Raw genomic sequence first — 26709 nt, forward strand, 5'->3', positions numbered from 1 at the left:
ACCAGTATGTTAAAAATGTATTTCACTTTAAACTGAGAAGTAGACACGTTTGTACCTATTAATATCATTTTGTACTTAATCTTGCACAGTTCTGTCGCTTTTATTTACATTGGTAATGGAGTGTCTGTGCAAATGATGATTACTTTGTTGAGGAGGCGTTTGCATTGTTTGAGGTACTTGATTTTACGGAGCATACGTGTTTGAATGTTTGGTGAATAGAGTAGCTAATTTATTATTCTTTGCATTTCGCGTTGTTGTGTTGCAAGACTGTGGGATAATAAATAAAGTATAAGTGAATTTGATCAATGAGTCAAAGTCCAGTTGACTTTCCAGTTTTGAAGTGATATAGCGACACTGTTTTTTGCACTCGTCATGAAAAAAAGTCCATTTCGTTGTTCTCCGTAAACCTGGGACATCCCGTGTAGCAGATTCAATTAATGTAGCACAGAATTGGAAAGTATTTACATTGCATTTTAGTGCAACTACTTCTCTTGTCCAACTGTGACGTATCATATATGCTTGAAATTGTCAAGTTGGGGGTGATGTAGATTAATGTAGAAACAAAAATACAATTTGAAACCGCTAACACTGCTGTTGTACAGCATTTATTGAGATGACAGGATTCAGCAAACTAAGAATATCTGATGACGACAATGTAGTTTGCTGAAACCTGTCATCTCAATAAATACTGCACAATAGTGATCTTGGCTGTTTAATGCAGCACTTCTGTTTCTACTGTAACATAACATTATCAAAATAAGTGGAGCTTTGGGTAGCACGAGCAGGTAGCTGCAGTTTGACATCAAGTTTACTTTGTGTTAGATGTCAGTTAGTAGAATCAGAGCAACGGGTATCTGAAATTCATGCCGAATGTTAGACGAAGGGTCAAAAGCCCTTTAACAAGGAGTAAATCGCACAGTAATCTCGATTACCAATTAATATGAACGGAAAGCTCCCATTGTATTCCAGAATACTTTAGCTACATAATCTCATTTTGAAGAAAAGAAGATGTATTCGTAATTTACATACCTGTAGTACCTACAAGGCATGAGCTCTATACGAACTTAAGGACAAATCACATTAAACAGTACTTACATATTTTCACACACTTGCAGAAAACGAAACGTTGTCACAATTTAACAATTAATGATTATTTTAAACATGCGCTGAAGGGAAAACTAACGGTCGACAGCACCGCCCTAACAGCATTTTTGTTTAATACTCAGAAGCGCTACGTAAATTTTATCCTGATTTCTAAACAGCCTAAAAACAAAATTATATAATTTTCATAGTTATCCACATGTCAATCGTCTACTTAAGTCCTGTTTTATTTCGAAAGGATGATATTTAGGCAATGAAGGAAGGTTAGATTTATCGTCAAGTAGACACTGGAGCCATTAGAGACATCTGACTGAAACGTATCTGGCCGAGCGGTTCTAGGCGCTACAGTCTGGAACTGCGCGACCGCTACGGTCGCAGGTTCGAATCCTGCCTCAGGCATGGTTGTGTGTGATGTCCTTAGGTTAGTTAGGTTTAAGTAGTTCTAAGTTCTAGGGGACTGATGACCTCAGAAGTTAAGTCCCATAGTGCTCAGAGCCATTTTTTTGAAACGGATCATTATTACCTCTACCGCAAAGGAAATTGACTGCAGAGAATATATCACATGAAAAATATTCTTCTTCAGTTCTGTAGACTATAGACATACCTTTTGCATTTGCATTTTGAAATAAACTCTAACATTCTCTGTCAAACACATACACAATGTGGGGTGTAGATTGTGGTTGGAGCATGCCACTACCCCTAGGATGCACAGGACCAAACTCTCGTGACCAAAGGAGTGAGGAACCACCCAAAGTGATCATGCAAATTAATTTTAAGGAAATAATACTATCATGCAGAGGAAACCGTCTTATTTAAATGGATATTAGTAGGTGTGGCCCAATTAATCATGAAACAAATGGGTAGCACATCACTCAGACAAATATTTTAATGGGAGGAGCGAACATCTAACTATAAATGGAAACAAATGGTCACTGTAATAATTATATTTACTGTCTTAACATGAGAATTGCCGCTGACAAACGGTGAAGGGATTATAGCTCTAAAGTATAGCCTTGGCACACGAGTGTGAGGAGGATGAAAGAGAATTACGTTAATAATTTACGGCACAATCAGTGACTGCATAAGTTGTCAAGAGTGCGCGCAGTATTCCGTGGCTGGTAGATGTATGGTTGGCAGGGCACTCATGGGAAGAGCGTCAGGCGCTGTAGGGGAAATGCCATGAGCTGGAAGGGGAAGTGCCGTTCCGAACTGAAGCATACACTAAATTATTTTTTTTAAATATTGAGTGGGGCCCTCCAAGCCTACACTTGCATGGTGATCATTCAAGAAGATCTGTCACCTCTGCTTTGGTTGGCATCTGAAAAGAATTCCGCCGAAAATGCTACAATTTATTTTCGCATGGTTTATTAACAACTTATGACTTTCAGATAAGTGTCGCGAGTGGCGAATTTTGAGTAAAACATACACATTTCTCCTGTTGCCATGTTAAAATTTTGCTTCTTTTGCCAAAACACATCGAAGTTTACACAGTGTCACCACACTAACATCTTGTGCAGAGTCAACTGCAAGAGAATTCTGAAACAGTGGTTTATTAAATTTATTGCGTGAGGAACTCAGGAAAAGTAAGGTCAGCATTTTAAGAAAAAGCTCATCGTCAGTGCAAAATACGTGTAATATCTTATGTTGTTCCAAAACCTATAGCATTTCTCGTTTCACCAGCCATCGATGGCCCTTAAAAATTACACTCCTTCATTGAAAAAGTCTGTGGAATAACAAGGTAGATAATTAAGTTCTGCATAATAACCATACGGAAAAATAGTCCCCTCTTTGTATGCTATCATTTGCCAATATCTCAAACCGTTTATGAAACGTGAGGAATGTTGTGGACATTTCATTCTGGCTTGATCATTGGCGCGACGCGGTCGCATATGAGTGTGCTACGTCAAATCAATTTTCTCGAGACTGGTGACAGATAGAAGCCACCGCACAATTATAAAGAAAAATTCAGTATGTTAGCTAAATTCCATACGCAGCAAGGTATTATGTAATCTGTACCAAATGCAAAATCATAGCGATCCCTATTTTTTCATGACAAAGTTTTTCGAATTTCACGCAGTGTCTTACTTCCACATAAATACCACAATTACTACGACCATTAACGAAATGATGAGCACATCATCGTGAAGCTCGCATATAAAGCTACAAGTAAAGCTTAAATGAAGTTTTATTTTTACCGAACACTTTGTGTAAAATCGTTTGAGAGAGATGCAGGGCACGCGCCTTGATCGCTGAAAGGTAGCTGATGGTGTCGGCTTCCATTCCGAACAAAGGAATGAATTCCCCAAGCGTTTTGGACGAAAATTGGTCACTACACATCGCCCACCATATCCTGAGTGAACTCTAGTTAATAGTATTAAGTACACGGAAAGACAGGAGCGAACAAATTGCACAGTGCGAGTAACTAGCTGGATGCGTGACTTTTAAGGTCGCATATTTGGCTCATGAAGGGAGTGAATTTACTTCGTTTCTGAATGAAGGCTGCACGTGCAGTGATGGCGTATCTTACGAAACACATGGAGTGTGGTCAAGGAAGCCGGTAGCACAGTGGCAGGAGGATATGATTTCAGACCCCTCTTTGAACTTAGTGCTTCCATACAGACATCCATGAAGTCTCAGCAAGCTCGTCTCATTAGTCATTCTCCTGTCCTAAACATAAATCTTTACTCCACAAAAGCCTAATGAGATGTATTCTCTTTCTGGCTGCTCTGGAACTTAGCTGTTTCTCGTCAGAGCAGGAAATCACTGGCCAATGTTGGCAAAGGTTCCAAATGCGGACCAGTAAAGCTCAGACGAATATGTTAAACTCTCCCGCTCTCATATATTTTCTCTTTTTGAACGAATAGTTCTCTTGGGTGTGAAGGAAGGCAGAAAACAATCACCGGCCGGAGTGGCCGAGCGGTTCTAGGCGTTACAGTCTGCAACCGTGCGACCATTACGGTCGCAGGATCGAATCCTGCCTCGGGCATGGATGTGTGTGACGGCCTTAGGTTAGTTAGGTTTAAGTAGTTCTAAATGCTAGGGGACTGATGACCTCTGAAGTTAAGTCCCATAGTTCTTAGAGCCATTTGAACCATCAGAAAACAATCCAGAAAACTTCTCCCTCTGCACATTGCTGAAAAGGGCCTATCGGATGTTGTGCACATAGGCACAACGAAAATAGCGCGCTCTCCCAAAAATGACGGTCCGACCCTATGAGAAGGCTTATTCTAAGAGTTCAAAGCAAATTTTCTCCGAGGCATCGTAACAAGCATTCACATACCCTGAGGGAAACCACACCTGCTTAGAGATCTCCTATCTACACTACTGGCCATTAAAATTGCTACACCAAGAAGAAATGCAGATGATAAACGGGCATTCATTCGACAAATATATTATACTAGAACTGACATGTGATTACATTTTCACGCAATTTGGGTGCATAGATCCTGAGAAATCAGTACCCAGAACAACCACCTCTGGCCGTAATAAGGGCCATAATACGCCCGGGCATTGAGTCAAACAGAGCTTGGATAGCGTGCACAGGTACAGCTGCCCTTGCAGCTTCAACACGATACCACAGTTCATCAAGAGTAGTGACTTGTGTATTGTGACGATCCAGTTGCTTGGCCACCATTGACCAGACGTTTTCAATTGGTGAGAGATCTGGAGAATGTGCTGGCCAGGGCAGCAGTCGAACATTTTCTCTATCCAGAAAGGCCCGTACAGGACCTGCAACATGGGGTCGTGCATTATCCTCCTGAAATGTAGGGTTTCGCAGGGATCAAATGAAGGGTAGAGCCACGGGTCGTAACACATCTTAAATGTAACGTCCACTGTTCAAAGTGCAGTCAATGTGAACAAGAGGTGACTGAGACGTGTAGCCAATGGCACCCCATACCCTCACGCCGGGTGATACGCCAGTAAGGCGATGACGAATACACGCTTCCAACGTGCGTTCACAGCGGTATTGCCAAACACGGATGCGACCATCATGATTCGGTAAAGAGAACCTGGATTCATCCGAAAAACTGACGTGTTGCCATTCGTGCTCCCAGGTTCGTCGTTGAGTACACCATAGCAGGCGCTCCTGTCTGTGATGCAGCATCAAGGGTAACCGCAGCCGTGGTCTCCGAGGTGATACTCCATGCTTCTGCAAACGTCGTCGAACTGTTCGTGCAGATGGTTGTTGTCTTGCAAACGTCCCCATCTGTTGGCTCATGGATCGAGACGTGGCTGCACGATCCGTTACAGCCATGCAGATAAGATGCCTGTCATATCGACTGCTAGTGATACGAGGCCGCTGGAATCCAGCAAAGTGTTCCGTATTACCCTCCTGAACCCACCGATTCCATATTCTGCTTACAGTCATTGGATCTCGACCAACGCGAGCAACAATGTCGCGATACGATAAACCGCAATCGCGATAGGCTACAATCCGACCTTTATGAAAGTCGGAAACGTGATGGTACGCATTTCTCCTCCTTACACGAGGCATCACAAAAACGTTTCACCAGGCAACGCCGGTCAAGTGCTGTTTGTGTATGAGAAATCGGTTGGAAACTTCCCTCATGTCAGCACGTTGTAGGTGTCGCCATCAGCGCCAGCTTTGTGTGAATGCTCTGAAAAGCTAATCATATGCATCTCACAACATCTTCCTCCTGTCGGTTAAATTTCGCGTCTGTAGCACGTCATCTTCGTGGTGTAGCAATTTTAATGGCCAGTAGTGTAGCTAAATGGCTTCCGTGAAGTCTTCCGTGTTTCTTTCGACAGAAATAAGCGAGTAGCAATCCTCCTGGAAAGTGAATTAGAGGAACGAGAGTGGGCGAGAAAGCCAGTCTGGGTACCTGTGGCCGAGCCCCTGCTCAGAGCACAACAGTTTTACAGCGGCAAATTCCTCTTTAAAAGGACTCTTATCTCGTCGGTCCAACTTTAAGCTTTCAGGTCTTCGAATCATCCACCAAACATCCACCAGCTATATAGGAAAAGTAGAAAAACAAACAGCAAAACGAAAACAGCCACTGGTGAAGTTAACCCATATCTGCAATTACCAAACGACTACCTGACCAAGGAAAAGCGCATATCATCCTCTGAAATATGTTAGTGGACTGTATTAGAGAAGAACAGCCACATTACAATATACACACGCACACACACACACACACACACACACACACACACACACACACACACCTGCGCACGTGCATGTGCATATCAAACAGAATTATAAAAATTTAGAGATTCTGATCGAAACAAAAGTTTTTCTAAAAGGAAAATTGTTTCGAATAACTAGTGTGTTACCTACCAGGCTACATGGGGCAACGTCTGTCGTTATTCCTGATTACGTCATGGTGATAAACACTAAGGAGTGATTGCTGTATGTTGACAGTTACTGATGGCATCAAAATCAGCTGTCCTTTCATGTTATTTGAAACACGGAGGCTATCTGTGGGCACTGGATTTGGAAGTCTCCCATCTTGATCAACAACCCAGTCATAGCACTCAAATCTTCATACAATCGTCATAATCATCTACCTACATCAAACACATAGATTTCCTTCCTCCCTCCCTCCCCCCCAACACTTTGGTTATTTTTTTCCCAGATTTCTTTGATTTCAGTGGCTGTTATCTAATTAAAGACTGAGAGTGATAAAATAGCTACTACTACTTTGTAGAAGCTTTTATTGTCTCGAAGTAAATAAGTGAAGATGGCCGAAATAGAGAGGGTATAAAATGCAGGCTGGCTACAGGTGATAAGTATTTCTGAAGAATAGGAATTTTTTAATAATTAATGTGAATGTTTTAGGATGCCTGTTCTGAAAGTATTTTTCTGGAGTGTAGCCTTGTACATAAGTATAACATAGACATTAAACAGTTCAGACAAGAAGAGAACAGAAGTTTTTCCAATGTACTGCTACAGATGGATGCTAAAGATTAGACTAATGAGGAGGTACTGAAATACAGTGAGGACAAAAGAAATTTATGGCACAACTTGACTAAACAAAGGGACTGGTTAATGGGACATATTCTGAGGCATCAAGGAATAGCCAGTTAGCTCATAGACTTGTGTGGTGAGTGGGTGAGTGGGTCGGGGGGGGGGGGGGGAGAAATTGTAGAGGGAGATCACAGGATGAATACAATAAGCAGGTTCAAATGAATGTACGTTGCATTATTTGGAGATGAATAGGCCTCCATAGGATGAAGTATGTGAAAAGATGCATCAAATTAGTCTTCAGAGTGGAGACCATGACAATAACAATTAGTTTCAAGCGGAGATCTGTTATCTCTGTCCTGATTTAGCTACTGCACGGAAAACCGTACTACTCGTATGCAGGATGCAATTTGGAAATGCATTATATGTATCACAGAATTTATTCCGACCAAAGACAGTTTGCAGGTGCTTATGATGAAACTTTCTGACAGATACAAACAATGTGTGGAAATATGGTTCAGATACAGAGTCTTGCCTTCTTGGAGCAATGGTCATACAAGCTAATATACCCAGACAGATGTGTGAATCTCAATGTTTCAACATATTTCCTACTTTCTATGCTCAAAGATACTATTAGAATCTCTACCCTTAAGTTCAGGTGGGGCTCATTCCTTCTTCAGGGCGTGTTATACGTACTGTAAGTATGTAAGAACACGAGTACATCCATTCTTCTTCTCTTCACAATAATATCATGCACCTAAGATATTCAGGAGTAGAATGCGACTTTTCCCTGCAAATTAATTAATAGTGTATATCGAGATTCTCGTGTGATTTACTCCTTGTTAGAGGACTTTTGACTCTTGACCTAACACTCAGCAACCATTTCTTTTCTTCTCAATGAGATTATGCACCTAAGGTATTCAGGTATACAATGGGACCTTTCCCTTCAAATTAATTAATAATGTATATCGAGATTCTCGTGTGATTTACTCCTTATTAGAAGACTTTTGACCCTTGGCCTAACACTCAGCAACCATTTCAGATGCTGACATTGTACTGATCCTACTCGCTGACATGTAACACTAAATTTTGTACAAACATCATAGTTGTTGAGAATGTATACACTAAAAGCAAAACGTTTATTGTTATGTTTAGTGTTCAATGTTAACATTAATGTTTAACATTTACATTTAATGATGTTACACTTAATGATCTCAAATTTCTATATTCTTTGAATTCTACTGATTACTATAACATGGTCAGTTTTTATGTGAAGTTTAAAGTTTGTTTACAGGATTTAATACAATTTCCTCATTGTAACCAAATTTTTTAGGCCTCATTTTGGGTCCTAATAGAGTTTTCTTATATTTTTCTATAATGTGTGTTTCCTAGGCTTTCATTTAACAGGGTTACCTCTAATTTTTTTTGTATTGTGAAGACTGTTCTATTATATGTTCTATAACAAAGTCAATTTCCGTGTTTACAGTTGTGACATATAACACAACAATTTGTTAGCTTTATGTTGCCGCATTCTTGCAACTGTATTTTTTTGGTTAAGATTTTAGAAGAGTTTTAAAAAATACTGGTACTTCCATTTACATAAGAAAAGCCACTAATTTTGTAATCTTTAGAAATCAGTTTTAATCTGGAAACCTCTAATTTTTGCTGAATTACATGATAGCATTTCATCTGTATTTAATTCACAATCCTTAAATAATTTTACTAAGTATTTTTGCCTAAGGATGTAGTACATCTCTATGTCTATCACTGTTTTAATTTTTTTAAATGCTTCTGTATCGGATTTTTTGGGTAATTTTTTTATAATATGGTTATTTTGGATGTATTTCATCTATGCATTTCCTTCAATTAAATTTCCCTCAGTACACATACACAATGTGGTGTCACCGCCAGACACCACACTTGCTAGGTGGTAGCCTTAAATCGGCCGCGGTCCATTAGTATACGCCGGACCCGCGTGTCGCCACTGTCAGTTATTGCAGACCGAGCGCCACCACACGGCAGGTCTAGAGAGACGTCCTGGCACTCGCCCCAGTTGTACAGCCGACGTAGCTAGCTACAGTTCACTGACCAATATGCTCTCATTTGCCGAGACGATAGTTAGCATAGCCTTCAGCTAAGTCATTGCCTACGACCTAGCAAGGCGCCATAGTTTTGATAATTAATATTGTGAAGCATGTATCATCAAGAGCGAAGTTCTACAAAGGTGGATTAAAGTTAAGTATTACAAGATTTTCGTACTTTATTGCAATTCTCAAGACATTGTCCTGTTCCAGACCTCACGCCAATCTGCGTGAGCTTAACGCGTGCCTTTCGGCTACTTCCGAGTGGCGTGGCTGTCTTGCTACGCCACAACACACAATAATATTTATGTTTTATGCAATCCCCTGAATTCTACATATTCTTTGTTAGGAAGCTGTTTATTTTGGATTTCAAATCTATTTCTTTATATTTTTACTGTAGAAACTATTAGAACTCATTCATACAAAACTTCCAGTTCATGAAGTTTCACTGTTTTATAGAAAACCACTGTTCCAATATTAACTGAAGACTAGTAGACTGAAGATCGTTTACATCATGGACAATGAATTTCTCATTCAATAAAATTATGTTAAGCCATATTTCATTTCTTTATTTGTATCCTTTAGAGGAAGAGCCCTGTATTAAGCTGTCAGTGATCATTCAACTGGGACTAATTATGTGTGGTTCCTGAGAAGGTTACATTCGATGATCCTTACATTTCATTGGGTGTATTAATGATTTTTGATCAGTGACATTACCAAAGGCTAAGTTTACTTTGTATGCAGATGATACAAACATTGTGATAAATAAGAAAATAAGCAAAGTTGCAGTATGAGCTGCTAATGAAATTTTCATGGTCATTAATATATAGCTTCCAACCAATTATCTGTTAGTACACCTCACAAAGATACGTTATATAAAAAACAAACCTTTTGAGAGGCATCCAACGATCATAAGTATAAAATGTGATGGTCCACAAATAAAAGTTGGCAATGTTAAATTTGATAATAAATTCAGCTGGCAGAAGCATATGCCTATTATATTTTTGTTTGCGAGTGTCTTCAGAAGACGGTATTTAGAAATTAAAAAAAAGTGGCATACTGCGGTAACATTTATTCCATAATGTCATATGGGATCATACTTCAGTGTAACATATCAAGTCAAAATTTTGTGAGTCCAAAAGTGTGTAATACAAATAATTTGTTAAGAATATACTGCTGGTGCTAGTTTCAGGAACTGAAAACACTAACTACGGCTTCTCTGTATAACTTCTTTATGAAATTTATCAGAAATAAGATATACAGGGTGTTACAAAAAGGTACGGCCAAACTTAAAGGAAACATTCCTCACACACAAATAAAGAAAAGATGTTATGTGGACATATGTCCGGAAACGCTTAATTTCCATGTTAGAGCTCATTTTAGTTTCGTCAGTATGTATTGAACTTTCTCGATTCACCGCCAGTTGGCCCAATTGAAGGAAGGTAATGTTGACTTCGGTGCTTGTGTTGACATGCGACTCATTGCTCTACAATATTAGCATCAAGCACATCAGTACGTAGCATCAACAGGTTAGTGTTCATCACGAACGTGGTTTTGCAGTCAGTGCAATGTTTACAAATGCGGAGTTGGCAGATGACGATTCGATGTGTGGATTATCACGGGGCAATAGCCGTGGCGCGGTACGTTTGTATCGAGACAGATTTCCAGAACGAAGGTGTCCCGACAGGAAGACGTTCGAAGCAATTGATCGGCGACTTAGGGAGCACGGAACATTCCAGCCTATGACTCGCGACTGGGGAGGACCTAGAACGAAGAGGACACCTGCAATGGACGAGGCAATTCTTCGTGCAGTTGACGATAGCCCTAATGTCAGCGTCAGAGAAGTTGCTGCTGTACAAGGTAACGTTGACCACGTCACTGTATGGAGAGTGCTACGGGAGATCCAGTTGTTTCCGTACCACGTACAGAGTGTGCAGGCACTATCAGCAGCTGATTGGCCTCCACGGGTACACTTCTGCGAATGGTTCATCCAAAAATGTGTCAATCCTCATTTCAGTGCAAATGTTCTCTTTACGGATGAGGCTTCATTCCAACGTGATCAAATTGTAAATTTTCACAATCAACATGTGTGGGCCGACGAGAATGCGCATGCAATTGTGCAATCACGTCATCAACACAGATTTTCTGTGAACGTTTGGGCCGGCATTGTTGGTGATGTCTTGATTGGGTCCCATGTTCTTTCACCTACGCTCAATGGAGCACGTTATCATGATTTCATGCGGGATACTCTACCTGTGCTGCTTGAACATGTGCCTTTACAAGTACGGCACAACATGTGGTTCATGCACGATGGAGCTCCTGCGCATTTCAGTCGAAGTGTTCGTACGCTTCTCAACAACAGATTTGGTGACCGATGGATTGGTAGAGGCGGACCAATTCCATGGCCTCCACGCTCTCCTGACCTCCACTCTCTTGACTTTCATTTATGGGGGCATTTGAAAGCTCTTGTCGACGCAACCCCGGTACGTAATGTAGAGACTCTTCGTGCTCGTATTGTGGACGGCTGTGATACAATACGCCATTCTCCAGGGCTGCATCAGCGCATCAGGGATTCCATGCGACGGAGGGTGGATGATGCATGTATCCTCGCTAACGGAGGACATTTTGAAAGTGTTTGAAGTCACGCTGGTACGTTCTGTTGCTGTGTGTTTCCATTCCATGATTAATGTGACTTGAAAAGAAGTAATAAAATGAGCTCTAACATGGAAAGTCAGCGTTTCCGGACACATGTCCACATAACATATTTTCTTTCTTTGTGTGTGAGGAATGTTTCCTGAAAGTTTGGCCGTACCTTTTTGTAACACCCTGTATGTTCTTCGAATGAACTGTTCGATTCATGGAATCAGTACTTGAAATACGAATAATCTGCATAAAGGTTTAGAGTCAGCTACTTCGAGTGATTGTAGGTAGATGATAAGACTTCGCTGATGTGCTTCAGGTGGCCGACGTACGAGAGCGGCAACGAGTCCGAGGTGGCCGAGGTGGGCGAGGACATGCCGCAGTTCGTCAGCGACGACGCGCCCTTCAGCTGCTGCTCCAGCGAGCAGCTCCGGCCCTGCGTGCACCACGGCGTGCTCTCCCGCAGTCCCATCTACAGGTGAGCTGCTGATCATCTTCTTACGACACAACGATGTTCACCGTATACTCACGGTCAATGATTGGTCGTCGGCCGCTATGTACGAGGGTCACTCCAAAAGAAATACACACTATTTTTTTAAATCCGTCTTTTATTCTACATTTTTGAAAGTTTTACAGTGTGTAGATACATCCTTTAGGAACAATATTTTCATTTCTCCACATAATTTCCATCCCTTTTAACTGCCTTACGCCATCTTGGAACAGACGCCTGTATACCCGCACGGTAAAATTCTGGACCAACCTGTTGGAGCCACTGATTGGCAGCGTGCACTTTGTTCCACAAAGAGAGTCTTTCAGTTTCCCAAAGAGATGATAGTCACGTGGAGCCAGGTCAGGACTGTAAGGCGGGTGTTTCAGTGTTGTCCATCCGAGTTTTGTGATCGCCTCCATGGTTTTTTGACTGACATGTGGCCGTGCATTGTTGTGCAACAGCAAAACATCCTGCTTTTGCCGATGTGGTCGAACACTACTCAGTCGAGCTTGAAGTTTCTTCAGTGTCGTCACATTTGCATCAAAATTTATGGTGGTTCCACTTGGCATGATGTCCACAAGCAAGAGTCCTTCAGAATCGAAAAACACCGTAGCCATAACTTTTCCAGGAGAAGGTGAGGTTTTGAATTTTTTTTTCTTGCGTGAATTTGCATGATGCCACTCCATTGGTTGCCTCTTCGTCTCTGGTGAAAAATGATAGAGCCATGATCCATCACCTGTCACAATTCTTCCAAGAAATTCATCTCCGCCATTCTCATACTGTTCCAAAAGTGCGCTGCATACCGTTTTTCTTGTTTCTTTGTGAGCCACTGTCAACATCCTGGGAACCCACGTGGCGCAAACCTTTTTTAACGCCAACACTTTTAGTATTCTGGAAACATTTCCTTCCCCTATCCCAACGTAGCGTGACAATTCGTTCTCTGTGATGCGTCTGTCAGCAGCCACCAATTCGTTAACTCTCTGCACATTGTCTGGAGTGTGTGCAGTACGAGGCTGCACGTACAATCCTCAATATTGCCGTGCCCGCTTTCATCAGCCATCTTGAGGACATGCTGTGACGGCGCCATTCACGGGAACAGGTTGAACTAAGTTTGAAAACAAGCGGGAAGATGTATCTACACACTGTAAAACTTTCGTACATGCAGAATGAAAATTGTGTTTTTAAAAAAATAGTGTGCATTTCTTTTGGAGTGAACCTTGTACATCCAGTTGGCGTTGCAACGCCACTTAAAAAGGGCCCTACTTATTTGTTTAGGTATTTTTTTTATTATTATAGCGTAAATGATACTCTCAGGCACACCAAAACACTGTAAATCCTCAGATTTTTCCTGATCACCTTGCTAAGTGTTTGACTCATGTACTACTTGTTTCCAATTTCCCTGAACAGTCAGATTCTATATCTACATCTACGCCTATACTCCACAACGTATAGTGTACGACGCAGGGTCGTTTGAACACCACAGCCATTCCCGTCGTAATTTTCTGCAGCAGCGAATGGCGCGCGAGAGGAATGACTGTTGATAAACCTCTGTATGGGATCTAAACTCCGTAATTTTAAATTCGTGATCTTCTCACGAGATATATTTAGGAGTAAGCAATCGCCATCAGCTCTTTAATTTTAAATTCATGACCTTTTCACGAGATGTATTTAGGAGTAAGTAGTCATCATCGTCATCACTGTTGTCATCATCTACATTCATCGACTAGTTTCGAGGAACCTCTTCCGACTTCAGCTTCTTAGCTCCATCGTTCCCTCAGCCGACTTAGCCCCTTGCCTCTTTTTCGGGTAGATACTGCAAAATTTCATTAGCATACCTACCTTGTGTTATTCCGTTTATACGTCCTTTCCAGTTTTGCTTATACGTATCGATATTTTAGGCTCACTTTTAATATGTTGTTGTTGTTGTGGTCTTCAGTCCTGAGACTCGTTTGATGCAGCTCTCCATGCTATTCTATCCTGTGCAAGCTTTTTCATCTCCCAGTACCTACTCCAACCCACATCCTTCTGAATCTGCTTGGTGTATTCATCTCTTGGTCTTACCCTACGATTTTCACCCTCCACGCTGCCCTCCAATACTAAATTGGTGATCCCTTGATGCCTCAGAACATGTCCTACCATACGATCCCTTCTTCTAGTCAAGTTGTGCCACAAACTTCTCTTCTCCCCAATCCTATTCAATACCGCCTCATTAGTTATATGATCTACCCATCTAATCTTGAGCATTCTTCTATAGCACCACATTTCTAAATCTTCTATTTTCTTCTTGTCCAAACTAGCTATCGTCCAAGTTTCACTTCCATACGTGGCTACACTCCATACGAATACTTTCAGAAACGACTTCCTAACACTTAAATCTATACTCGATGTTAACAAATTTCTCTTCTTCAGAAACACTTTCCTTGCCATTGCCAGTCTACATGATATATCCTCTCTACTTCGACCATCATCAGTTATTTTGCTCCCCAAATAGCAAAACTCCTTTACTACTTTAAGTGTCTCAGTTCCTATCTAATTCCCTCAGCGTCACCCGACTTAATTCGAGTACATTCCATTATCCTCGTTTTGCTTTTGTTTATGTTCATCTTATATCCTCCTTTCAAGACACTGTCCATTCCGTTCAACTGCTCTTCCAAGTCCTTTGCTGTCTCTGACAGAATTACAATGTCATCGGCGAACCTCAAAGTTTTGATTTCTTCTCCATGGAATTTAATACCTACTCCGAATTTTTCTTTTGTTTCCTTTACTGCTTGCTCAATATGCAGATTGAATAACATTGGGGAGAGGCTACAACTCTATCTCACTCCCTTCCTAACCACTGCTTCCCTTTCATGCCCCTCGAGTCTTATAACTGCCATCTGGTTTCTGTGCAAATTGTAAATAGCCTTTCGCTCCCTGTATGTTACCCCTGCCACCTTTATAATTTGAAAGAGAGTATTCCAGTCAACATTGTCAAAAGCTTTCTCTAAGTCTACAAATGCTAGAAATGTAGGTTTGCCTTTCCTTAATCTAGCTTCTAAGATAAGTCGTAGGGTCAGTATTACCTCACGTGTTCCAATATTTCTACGGAATACAAACTGATCTTCCCCGAGGTCGGCTTCTACTAGTTTTTCCATTCGTCTGTAAAGAATTCGCGCTAGTATTTTGCATCCGTGATTTATTGAACTGATTGTTCTGTAATTTTCACATCTGTCAGCACCTGGTTTCTTAGGGATTGGAATTATTATATTCTTCTTGAAGTCTGAGGGCATTTCGCCTGTCTCATACATCTTGCTCACCTGATGGTAGAGTTTTGTCAGGCCTGGCTCTCCCAAGGCTGTGAGTAGTTGTAATGGAATGTTGTCTACTCCCGGGGCCTTGTTTCGACTCAGGTCTTTCAGTGCTCTAACAAACTCTTCACACAGTATCGTATCTCCCATTTCATCTTCATCTACATCCTCTTCCATTTCCATAATATTGTCCTCAAGTACATCGCCCGTGCATAGACCCTCTATATACTCCTTCCACCTTACTGCTTTCCCATCTTTGCTTAGAACTGGATTTCCATTTGAGCTCTTCATATTCATACAAGTGGTTCTCTTTTCTCCAAAGGTCTCTTTAATTTTCCTGTAGGCAGCATCTATATTGCCCCTAGTGAGATAAGTCTCTACATCCTTACATTTGTCCTCTAGCCATCCCTGCTTAGCCTATGTGTATATGACCCATAAAACACGTATGACACTAGAAAATTGTAGCGAAACTAAAGAAGATTGCAGAGGATGGACGCATGGTGCCTTGAAAGTCATCTGACCCAGGAAAAAAACTTACCACAGGAAGCAGCCACAACCATTAAATATCTGCAAGTATATGTATGGAACGATTTAAAATTGAACTACCACGTAAAATTATTTGCAGGAATGGCAAATGACTAAATGTCATGGAAGAACGGTCAGGGTCTGTAGTTCAACGAAGTAGTTTGCAAAAGCCTCGGCCGACCAATACAACCGATATGCTCATCCAACTCCACTTACAAGACAGGCAAAACACGCAAATATCTAAAAAAAAAAAAGGAGGTGAGAAAGCCCACGTCGGCAGCAGGGGCGCCTTCCAGCACGACACTGCCACATCCCGCACGGCCATCCGCTCCGCCGGACGGGAAGAACAAGATGCGTCATCAGTAAGTGTCGGCGGCCGCACTGCCCAAGCGAATGACAGGCGGTGTATCGAGCAGCTATGTCTCTCACGCAGTGGCGGCGCGCCCGCTTTCGGCAGTCGCTTGCGGGGCGCGCGTTCCGAGCCGCCCTCGAGGCACTCGATGTTTCGGAAGGACGTGCTGTGCGTCAAATGTGCACCGAAAACTGCGATTGTATGTGTTGGCGGAAGAAGCGCCGTCTGTCGGGCAGCTACAGTATAACGCTGCTAACGGCCATACAGCAGTATAAACATGTGGGTGCTCACTACAGCCCCCACGCAATGCCCGCTTAGGGATCGTAAGACTAAGATTAGAGTAGCGGCTACGAGTACATGCACAGAGGCATTGAGGCAATCCTTCTGAGTCAAGCTGTTAGGAATGGAATGTCATTTATCAGTATAAACGTGTGGGTGTACACCATAACCCCCACGCAACGCCCTCTTAGGAATCGTAAGGCTAAGATTAGAATAATTGCTACATGCACAGAGGCATTATGCATCACAGAATGATCTTCCAGAGTGGATTTGAAATTGGTTAATTTATTAAGAATATTAATTACGAATACAAACTGTTATAGTGCGCCGCAATGTTGAGCAGAGTGGAACACATACTGTTAAAATCGCTAGTACATGAGGTCCTAGAAGAGTCAAACCAACATATTGCTTCCTCCTACGTATATCTCACGAAAATACCAAGAATGTAATATTGGAGGGATTCGCGTTCAGAGGCAGGCTTGCCAACAGTAGTTCCCCCCACGCACAGTTTGTAACTGGAGGAGGAAAGGGGGGAAGCGACAATATCCTCTGCCTCGCACCGCTTGCCTGGCTTGCGGAATACAGATGTAGAAGTAGATAAATTGTCTTAGACAATAATTTCAACATCTTGCACAGCCTCCTAGCTGCAACACGATCCAGCAGTTGTGTATAGTGACGATCAGGGAGGCACCGGACACGTCTTGGGAGACAATATTCGATGCGACTGCCACCCCTCGTAACAACTAACCACAAGGTGTCGCTGATAATGGCGCCCGGGAAGGATGTCGCTCCATCATGTCCCATGCGTGTCTAGTGGGACTAATATATGGATACTGGGCAGGTCAGGGCAGCTGAACGTCCGTAAGAGCGCTCCAGAAGTCAATATCTCTCTGACGTTGTAATAGTGGCAACAAAATGGGATGGAATTCTGGATGAACACAACAGCGTTTCAAGTTCCCTTCTATTATAACTTTACGGTTATTGTAATCTATATTTCGCGACGTCGTGAAACCCTAGGTTGGTTCTGCACACAGTGCCTCATAGACTTCTATATTTCCCGATTTCCTGGTCGACACCCCAAGCGTATACGATCACCACAGGCAGATTTTACTACGTCACGAAACAAAAAAAAAAAAAAAAAAAAAAAAACACTCTTCCGCTACGCCACTACCAGAGTGGGGCTCTGGTGGTAAATTTTTGAGGAAACCGAGGGAGTTTCACTCTTGCTGGTAGCCCAGTTTTCTCAATCCTGATTTTCTGTTGTTACGAGTGCGTTAGACGATTACTGCATAACGCTTCGTTGGACAGAAACTGTTAAACTTTTTTGAGAAAATGACGAAAATCTACAGCATGGCGTTCTACTAAGACTTTTCATGAACGTGTGGCGGGAGGAGAAGGGTCGTGTTTCGGAGTATGGCGGTGGATTTAAATGGAAAAAGGAGACAGGCGAGGCAGAAATGCCACCGCTGCCCTGGAGCTCTTCTCTGCTTCGTAGCCAGAAACACAAAGAAAAGGATCTCCTTAGTAACGGAGTCCTCACGGTGATTCGTGAGACCGCTCGTGCCCTTAGGACACCCCACTTGCATGGAAACGACCTCGTATGACCTTAAGCGCTTGTAGAAATTTCGCTACACGTGCTGAAGGTTACCTTCAGCGAGGAAAAGAAGGGAATGCTGTCAACTTGCACCCTCTACAATGTGATCAGATTAAAAGTAAAATGCTTAAACCTTTCTACAGCTTGGGACATTATTTCATCATTTTTTAAAAAAATTAAAGGGAACAGAGAAAAAATAAGTGTGGAACTATTTAACGTGAAAACTAATCGTTGGATATTATAATATACTTATGACACCGTCAAACATTTGGTATTTGCAAATAAAACTGTTGACTGTCCGGAGCCTGAGATGCTTTTCTATGCCGGCACTGTCAGAACTATTTTTTTCTGGACCTTTTGAATCTGTCGAATGGTGACCAGTATTTGAGTCTAGCAACCAGTTTCGAATAGTATTTTATAGGATTCCTGATCTCTTTCTTTATATGCATTGTCCGAAGTATGCGACAGAAAAAGAACTATAAATATCGTCCAAGAATCACTGTTAAATTTAATCCAATAGTACAGTGTGCATAGTTTTCGTCTTCATAGATATATTGTAATTAGTTACGAACTTGAAACTTGCATCTGACAAATACTACAAATACTTGTGAAGCTGTTGTCCCGTTGACAGGTCAATTAATTCTTATCATTTAGATTTGTATCTACACAGTCCTGTGTATTGCAAGAGAAAATAAGTGCGATAACTATCGCACAGTCATCTTAGCGGCTCATGTATCCGACTTGCTAGCAAGAATAATAACAGAAAAATGGAAAAGACAATTGAGGAGCTGTTAGGTGACGATATGTTTGGCTTTCGGTAAAGGAGTTCCGATGTTGCGATTGGCAATCAAAGTAAGACTTAAGAAATATCAAGACACTTTCCTAGAACTTGTCGACTTAGAAAAGCCGTTCGACTTTGTAGAATTGTTCAAGATGTTTGAAATCCTGAGAAAATGGATTAAGGTATAGAGAAAAATGGATAACATACAATATATACAGAAACAAAGATGGTATAATAAGACTGGAAAACCGAGAAAGAAGTACTCGAATTTAAAAAGGATGTAAAAGAGGGCTGTAGCAACGAAGAAGCAATGACGGAATAAAGGAAAGTTTTAAGACTGGAATTAAAATACAGGGTGAAATGATATCAACGCTCAGACTCGCAATGACCTTGCTATCGTCAGTGAGATTCAGAATGGAATGGGCAGTCTAATGAGTACAGAATATTAATTGAAAGTAAACCGAAGAAAGACGAAAGCAATGAGGAGTAGCAGAAATGCGAGTAGTAATAAACTTTACATCGCAACTGGGGATCACAAAGTAGACGGAAGTTAAGGAATTCTGAAACTTTGGAAACAAAATTACGCATGACAGAGGAAGAAAAGAGGATGTAAAAAGCAGATTCGTACGGGCAGAATAGGCATTCTTGGCCAACAGATATCTGTTAGTATCAAACGTTGACCTTAATTTGAGGAAGAAATTTCAGAGAATTTACGTTTGGAGTATAGCAATTCTTGGCAGTGATTTACGACAGTCGGAAAATTCGAAAAGCTGGAAGAATTGGAGCGAGTAAAGGCTAGATACCTGAAGAGAATTTTAGGAGTCCCGCAGACAAGAGCGAGGCTAGTATACAAGCTTACTAGGGAGACCTTCCTGATAGAGGATCTAAGATGCGAGCTTATACTCCCAGCTAGTGCCGACTTCAAACAGCTTGTACAGGATCTGCATGAGAAGAAAAACAACATCCCAAAGGACTTTTATGCAACGTCTGCTATGCCAGAGAGGATCTGTATGGAAGCTAACCATGAAATGCGACACGTGACGACGAGATTGGCAGCCCATGGTTTTCACCACAAGGTGTGTTGCAACAAATTATTTCACGAACCAGATGACGAGTGTGTGTGAGAGTTGTGCTTGGAATTTTGTGACCAATACCATATTATCAAGTGCAGGAATAGACAGAAATCCATCGTAGCTTATAGCAAAGACAAGTTATGTGAATGTTATGTAATGTGAATGTAATCCTTTGCACTGCATGTGTGCGTTTCCAATAAATAAAAAAAATAGAAAAGAAGACAATCTAAGCGTTTGAAATGTGGTGCTATAGCAGGTTTTTGAAAATTAGGTGGTCTGGTAAGGAATGAGGAGGTACTCCGCAGAATCGGCGAAGAAAGGAACGTATGGATAACACTGAGAAGAAGAAAAGACAGGATGAGAGGACGTGTGATACGACATAAGGAACTAGCTGCCATGGTGCTAGAGGGAGCTTTAGAGGGTAAGAATTGAAGGGAAAGACTGGGATTGGAACATATCCAACAAATAAGTGAGGACGTACGGCGCAAGTGCTATTCTGAGATGAAGAGATTGGCGTTGGAGAAGAATTCGTGGCGGGCCATATCGAACCAGTCGGAAGTCTGATGATTCTCAAAAAGAAGTCACCTAATCAGTATTTCGAAGCTCCTTCGGGATTTTATAGAACATGAGTAATTCCTGCAAACCACTCAACGTGTGTTCTGGTGATGCTCATCATTTTTTGGATTTTCCATAGTTTTATGCACTGAAGAAGTGGAGACGTTTTGCAGCATCTATTGCCTCAGTATTTTAGCAGCCTGGATTTTTCATAATTCCGTTTTTACTATACCTCTCCCTGCACTCTATGTATGTATCTACACATGTACTCTACGAATCCCGCGCGACCGTTACGGTCGCTGGTTCGAATCCTGCCTCGGGCATGGATGTGTGTGATGTCCTTAGATTAGTTAGGTTTAAGTAGTTCTAAGTTCTAGGGGAGTGATGACCACAGCAGTTAAGCCCCATAGTGCTCAGAGCCATTTGAATCTACGAATCACTACAAGAGGATACCTTGCTTCCTACCGTAATAAACCGACAAAATGTTCTGAACTATCTCCATCACTAACACAGTTTGTTTTGTCGTAAGCTTCTTTCTTAACACTCTTTTGACCACAGAAAACCGCTCCTTACTGTCATATGTGTAATGGAAATCAAAGTAAACCTGCATTGTCAATGAATTTCTGTGGACCGGGCTGTGTCTCCGATCGTGTATGGGACACTGCGGCTCTTTCAATCTGTCAGATTGACCACAGTATCATTTCAGGCTTAGATCTTGAGCGCACTGTATTTTTGCTGGAAGATGGTTATTCAGAATAAGAAGGTTGCAGTCAGTGGCATGCACGACAAAGACGTCATTCGAGCATCACATGAGCGATTGATATTCCTTGTATTGATTGCCGGCCTTCATCAATATAACCTGATGGCCGCTAACTACAAATTATGGCTCGTAGGTATCCCAAGCTGAAGGCAACCGAATTGGGCACCGCTGTTTTCGAGGCAACTATAGGAGTGCTGCGTCGATGCAGAAAGTACACAACTGTCCCCATAGGAGTAATTTGATCCCTGGGAGTCCATTCCGAACAGTAGTAGTACAAGCCACTTCACCCTGCCGATGTCGGGTCCCTTCACCGACAAGTTCACTTTTTTTTTGTTGCTATGGTTTTAGGGTGCATAACTGCTACGGTCATTAGCGCCCGGTCTGTGACTTAGGAAAAGGTAAAAAAACGACACTGGAAACCAGCAGAAATGGGATCGAAACTAAAAAAATTGGAGAAACTAAAAATACAAGGAAAGCTTAAAAAACCACTATAGAAGGGGGTGGGTTGTCCCCAAAAAGAGCTTCAAATGACTGACGTCATCTCACTGGCACTAATAAACTCGAGAACGCGATCGGCTGAGCGCGTGTCATCTGCTAAAATGGAAGATATATCAGGCGACAGCTGTAGACGAGCGCGTAACGGAGTAAAATGGGGCACTCAAGTAAAAGATGTCTTACCATCCAAAGCTGAGAGCAGTGGCGACAGAGCGGGGGAGGATCACCACTTAAAAGATGTCGATGGCTAAAAAGACAGTGTCCTATCCGGAGTCTAATTAAAATTACCTCCTCCCGACGACGCGTTCGGGAGGAAGAGGTCCAAGCACAGGGAAGAGCTTTCACGTCCCGCAATTTATTATTGGGAAGTGTCGACCAATGTGCGTGCCATAAAAGAGTAACACGACGACATAAAACACTCCGTAGATCGACGAAGGGAATCATGCGAATAGCTGGCTGAAGAAGAGAGACTGCAGCCTTGGCCGCTATATCGGCCGCCTCATTTCCACAGATACCGACGTGTCCTGGGATCCAGAGGAAGGCCACAGAGACGCCCCCCAAGTGGAGCAAGTGGAGGCAGTCCTGAATCCGGTGGACCAGAGGGTGGACAGGGTACAGAGCTTGGAGACTGAGGAGAGAGCTGAGAGAATCTGAACAGATAACATACTGTATCCGCTGATGGCGACGGATGTATTGGACAGCCTGGAGAACAGCATAAAGCTCCGCAGTATAAACCGAACACTGGTCGGGAAGCCGAAATCGATTTGGGGTGTCGCCAACAATATAGGCACTCCCTACACCTAACGATGTATTTGAGCCATCGGTGTAAATAAATGTGGCTTCCTTCATTTGTGCACATAGAGCAGCAAATGCCTGACGATAAACAAGTGAAGGGGTACCATCCGTGGGAAATTGACAAAGGTCACGGAGCAGGCAGGTCCGGGGACGGAGCCAAGGCGGTGCTGTACCCCAAGTTGTCAAGAAGGTTTTAGGAAAGCGGAATGGAGCAGTTGACGGAAGCGGACTCCCGGTGGTAGTAGGGAGGAAGGGCGGCCTGCATACCCTACATCCAAGGAGGCGTCAAAAAAAATGTCATGGGCCGGATTAGCTGGCATGGAAGACAGATGGCTAGCATAACGACTCAGAAGGACAGCTCGCCGATTGGACAGCGGAGGTTCAGCAGTCTCAGCATAAAGGCTTTCCACAGGGCTGGTGTAAAAAGCTCCAGACACTAAACGTAATCCACGGTGGTGGATAGAGTCGAGACGCCGAAGAATAGACGGCCGAGCAGAGGAGTAAACTATGCTCCCATAGTCCAATTTCGAGCGCACTAAGGCGCGATAGAGGCGGAGGACCACTCGGTCCGCTCCCCAGGAGGTACCATTCAGGACACGGAGGATGTTGAGGGATCGCAGACAGCGAGCCGAAAGATAGGAAACGAGGGAGGACCAGCACAGTTTTCTGTCAAGCATAAGACCCAAGAGTTTAGCGACTCCCGAAAACGGAAGGTTGACAGGTCCTAGATGTAAGGAAGGTGGAAGAAACTCGGTACGACGCCAAAAATTAACACAAACGGTCTTACTGGGAGAAAAGCGGAAGCCTGTTTCGATGCTCCAAGAGTGGAGGCGATCGAGACAGCCTTGAAGACGTCGTTCAAGAAGGCTGGTCCGTTGAGAGCTGTAGTAGATCGCAAAATCGTCCAAAAAGAGGGAGCCCGAGACATCAGGAAAGAGACAGTCCATAATTCCGAGACATCAGGAAAGAGACAGTCCATAATTGGAATTATGGCAATGGCAAACAGTACAACACTTAGCACGGAGCCCTTGGGTACCCCGTTTTCTTGGGAGAAAGTACGGGAGAGAGTAGTGTTCACCCGCACTCTAAATGTGCGCTCTGCCATAAATTCGCGAAAAAAAAAGGAGCAGCCGACTTCGAAAGCCCCAAGAGAACAGTGTGCGTAGGATGCCTGTCCTCCAACAGGTATCGTATGCTCTCTCCAGATCAAAAATATTGCTACTGTTTGGCGTTTCGGGAGAAAATTTTTCATGATATAAGCGGAGAGAGCAACAAGATGGTCAACTGCAGAACGATGCTTTCGGAAACCGCATTGGGCAGGTGTTAAAAGACTGCGGGACTCCAGCCACCAAGCTAAACGGCAATTCACCATACGCTCCAAAACCTTACATACACTACTCGTGAGAGAAATGGGGCGATAGCTAGAGAGGAGATGTTTGTCCTTTCCAGGTTTCGGAACAGGAACGACGATAGCTTCCCGCCATCGTCCGGGAAAAGTACTGTCGGTCCAAATTCGATTATAAAGGCGAAGGAGGTAACGCAGACTATGGTTTGATAAATGCAGCAACATTTGGATGTGGATACCATCCGGTCCTGGGGCGGAGGAGCGAGAAGAAGTGCATGTTGGAGTTCCCACATGGAGAAAACAGTATTATAGCTTTCGCGATTTTGAGAGGAGAAAGCAAGAGGTTGCACTTCCGCTGCACGTTTCTTCGGGAGAAACGCTGGCGGGTAATTTGAAGAGCTCGAAATCTCAGCAAAGTGTTGACCCAATGAGTTAGAAAATGCGACAGGGTCCACTAATGTATCATGCGCGACAGTGAGCCCAGAGACCGGGGAGAAACTAGGCGCGCCAGATAACCGTCGAAACCGACTCCAAACTTCCGAGGAGGGAGTGAAGGTGTTAAATGAGCTAGTAAAGAAGTCCCAGCTTGCCTTCTTGCTATCGCGGATGACGCGACGGCATCGCGGACGGAACTGCTTATAGCGGATACAGTTGGCCAAAGTAGGATGCTGGCGGAAAACGCGAAGAGCACGTTGCCGCTCACGTATTGCGTCACGGCATGCCTCGTTCCACCAAGGAGCTGGAGGGCGCCGGGGCAATTCGGAGGTGCGTGGTATTGAACGTTCCGCAGCTGTAAGAATAACGTCTGTAATATGTGTGACCTCATCGTCGACGCTAAGAAAGTGACGGTCATCGAATGTCGCTAGAGACGAAAAAAGTGTCCAATCGGCTTGGTCAAACTTCCAGCGTCGCAGGCGCATATATGGCAGTCGTGGCTGCAATCTAAGGACACATGGAAAGTGGTCACTCGAGTGTGTATCAGCAAGGGCGAACTATTCGAAGCGCCGAGCTAGCGGAACAGTACCGACCGAAAGGTCCAAAAGAGAGAAATTTGTCGTGGAGGCAGACAAAAATGTAGGGTCCCCAGTGTTGAGGCAAACAAGATCCGCTTGGTGGAAGACGTCTATCAATAGTGAGCCACGCAGACAAGGATGTGGAGATCGCCAAAGCGGGTGGTGGGCATTGAAGTCCCCAGCCAGCAAATAGGGGGGTGGAAGCTGACGAAGAAGATGGAGGAGATCAGCTCGTGCCATTGGTGTGGACGATGGAATGTATACAGTACAAAGAGAGAAGGTGTATCCAGAAAGGGAAAGACGGACAGCGACAGCTTGGAAGGAAGTGTTTAAGGAGATTGGGTGATAATGGAGAGTATCATGGAGAAGAATCATGAGTCCTCCATGTGCTGGAGTGCCTTCAACAGAGGGGAGATCAAATCGGACTGACTGAAAATGGGGGAGAACAAAGCGGTCGTGGGGACGCAGCTTTGTTTGCTGAAGACAGAAGATGACCAGCGAGTAGGATCGTAAGAGGATCGACAATTCATCCCGATTGGCTCGAATGCCGTGGATATTCCAGTGGGTAATGGACATAGGGTGGACAGAAAATGGAAGAATGTGACCAAGGTTGCCGTCAACTCAACGACTGCTCAGAGCTTGCGACCGACAGCGTGGAACGGCATTCAGCTGAAGGCAGAAGATCCTGATCCATAGGTTGTTCAGGAGCAGCTCCTGCCATCAGCGATCGGCCGGTTGATTGGCCGCCAGCAGTGCGCCTCGGCGACACAGAAGACGGCCAAGGGCGGCTACCGCGAGGTGGTGCTGTAGACGAGACACGCCGTGGCGGAGAAGGAGAGGAACTGGGTTTCTTATTAGCCTTCTTGGCAACGGGATGTTTAGATGAAGGAGGAACCGATGGTTGTGAAGTTGGGGTACGTAAAAAATCTTCGCGAGTAGGCTCTTTTTTGGAAGTCTTAGTGGCTGACTTTTGGGCTCGAGATTTTGCAGAACCCGATGAAGGGTGAGCCATAGAGTGAGCAGGCGAAAGTGGGGAGGTTGAACAGGCGATCTTTGCACTGGCCGATCTGACGACCGTGGCACTAAAGGTGAGATCACAAGTCTGCATGGCCGCCTCCTTTGTTGGCTGAAGAGAGGCAAGGACAGTGCTGTATTTTCCTGTCTGAGGCACAGTGGGCTTTCGACTGGCGAATAATTTTCGAGCAGCAAAAGTCAACACCTTTTCCTTCACTCTGATTTCCTGATGAGCTTTTCGTCTTTAAAAATGGGGAAATCTCTAGAGGAAGCAGCGTGGTCACCCATACAGTTGATGCAACGAGGGGATGGAGGTGGACAAGCACCCTCATGGGCATCCTTGCCACACGTAACACATTTGGCCGGATTGGAACAGGACTGGCTGGTGTGATTGAACCGCTGACACCGATAGCAACGTGTAGGGTTTGGGATGTAAGGGTGAACGGAAATTATCTCAGAGCCCGCTTTTATGTTCGATGGGAGTTGAACTCTGTCAAATGTCAAGAAGACAGTACGGGTTGGAATGATGTTCGTGTCAACCCTTTTCATGACTCTATGAACAGCCTTTATGGCCTGGTCAGACAGGTAGTGTTGAATTTC

General features: G+C 43.4%; 1 protein-coding gene across 1 annotated transcript in view; it reads left to right on the plus strand.

The window, feature by feature from the left end:
- Positions 1-26709, plus strand: part of LOC124624984 (peripherin-2-like) — a 72050-nt gene that overhangs the window by 21685 nt on the left and 23656 nt on the right. The window contains exon 2 of the mRNA XM_047149146.1: positions 12071-12229. Coding sequence (XP_047005102.1) covers positions 12071-12229 — 159 coding nt within the window. The remainder of the gene's footprint in view (positions 1-12070; positions 12230-26709) is intronic.

Source organism: Schistocerca americana, chromosome 1 (assembly GCF_021461395.2).
Source record: "Schistocerca americana isolate TAMUIC-IGC-003095 chromosome 1, iqSchAmer2.1, whole genome shotgun sequence".
Lineage (NCBI taxonomy): Eukaryota > Metazoa > Arthropoda > Insecta > Orthoptera > Acrididae > Schistocerca > Schistocerca americana.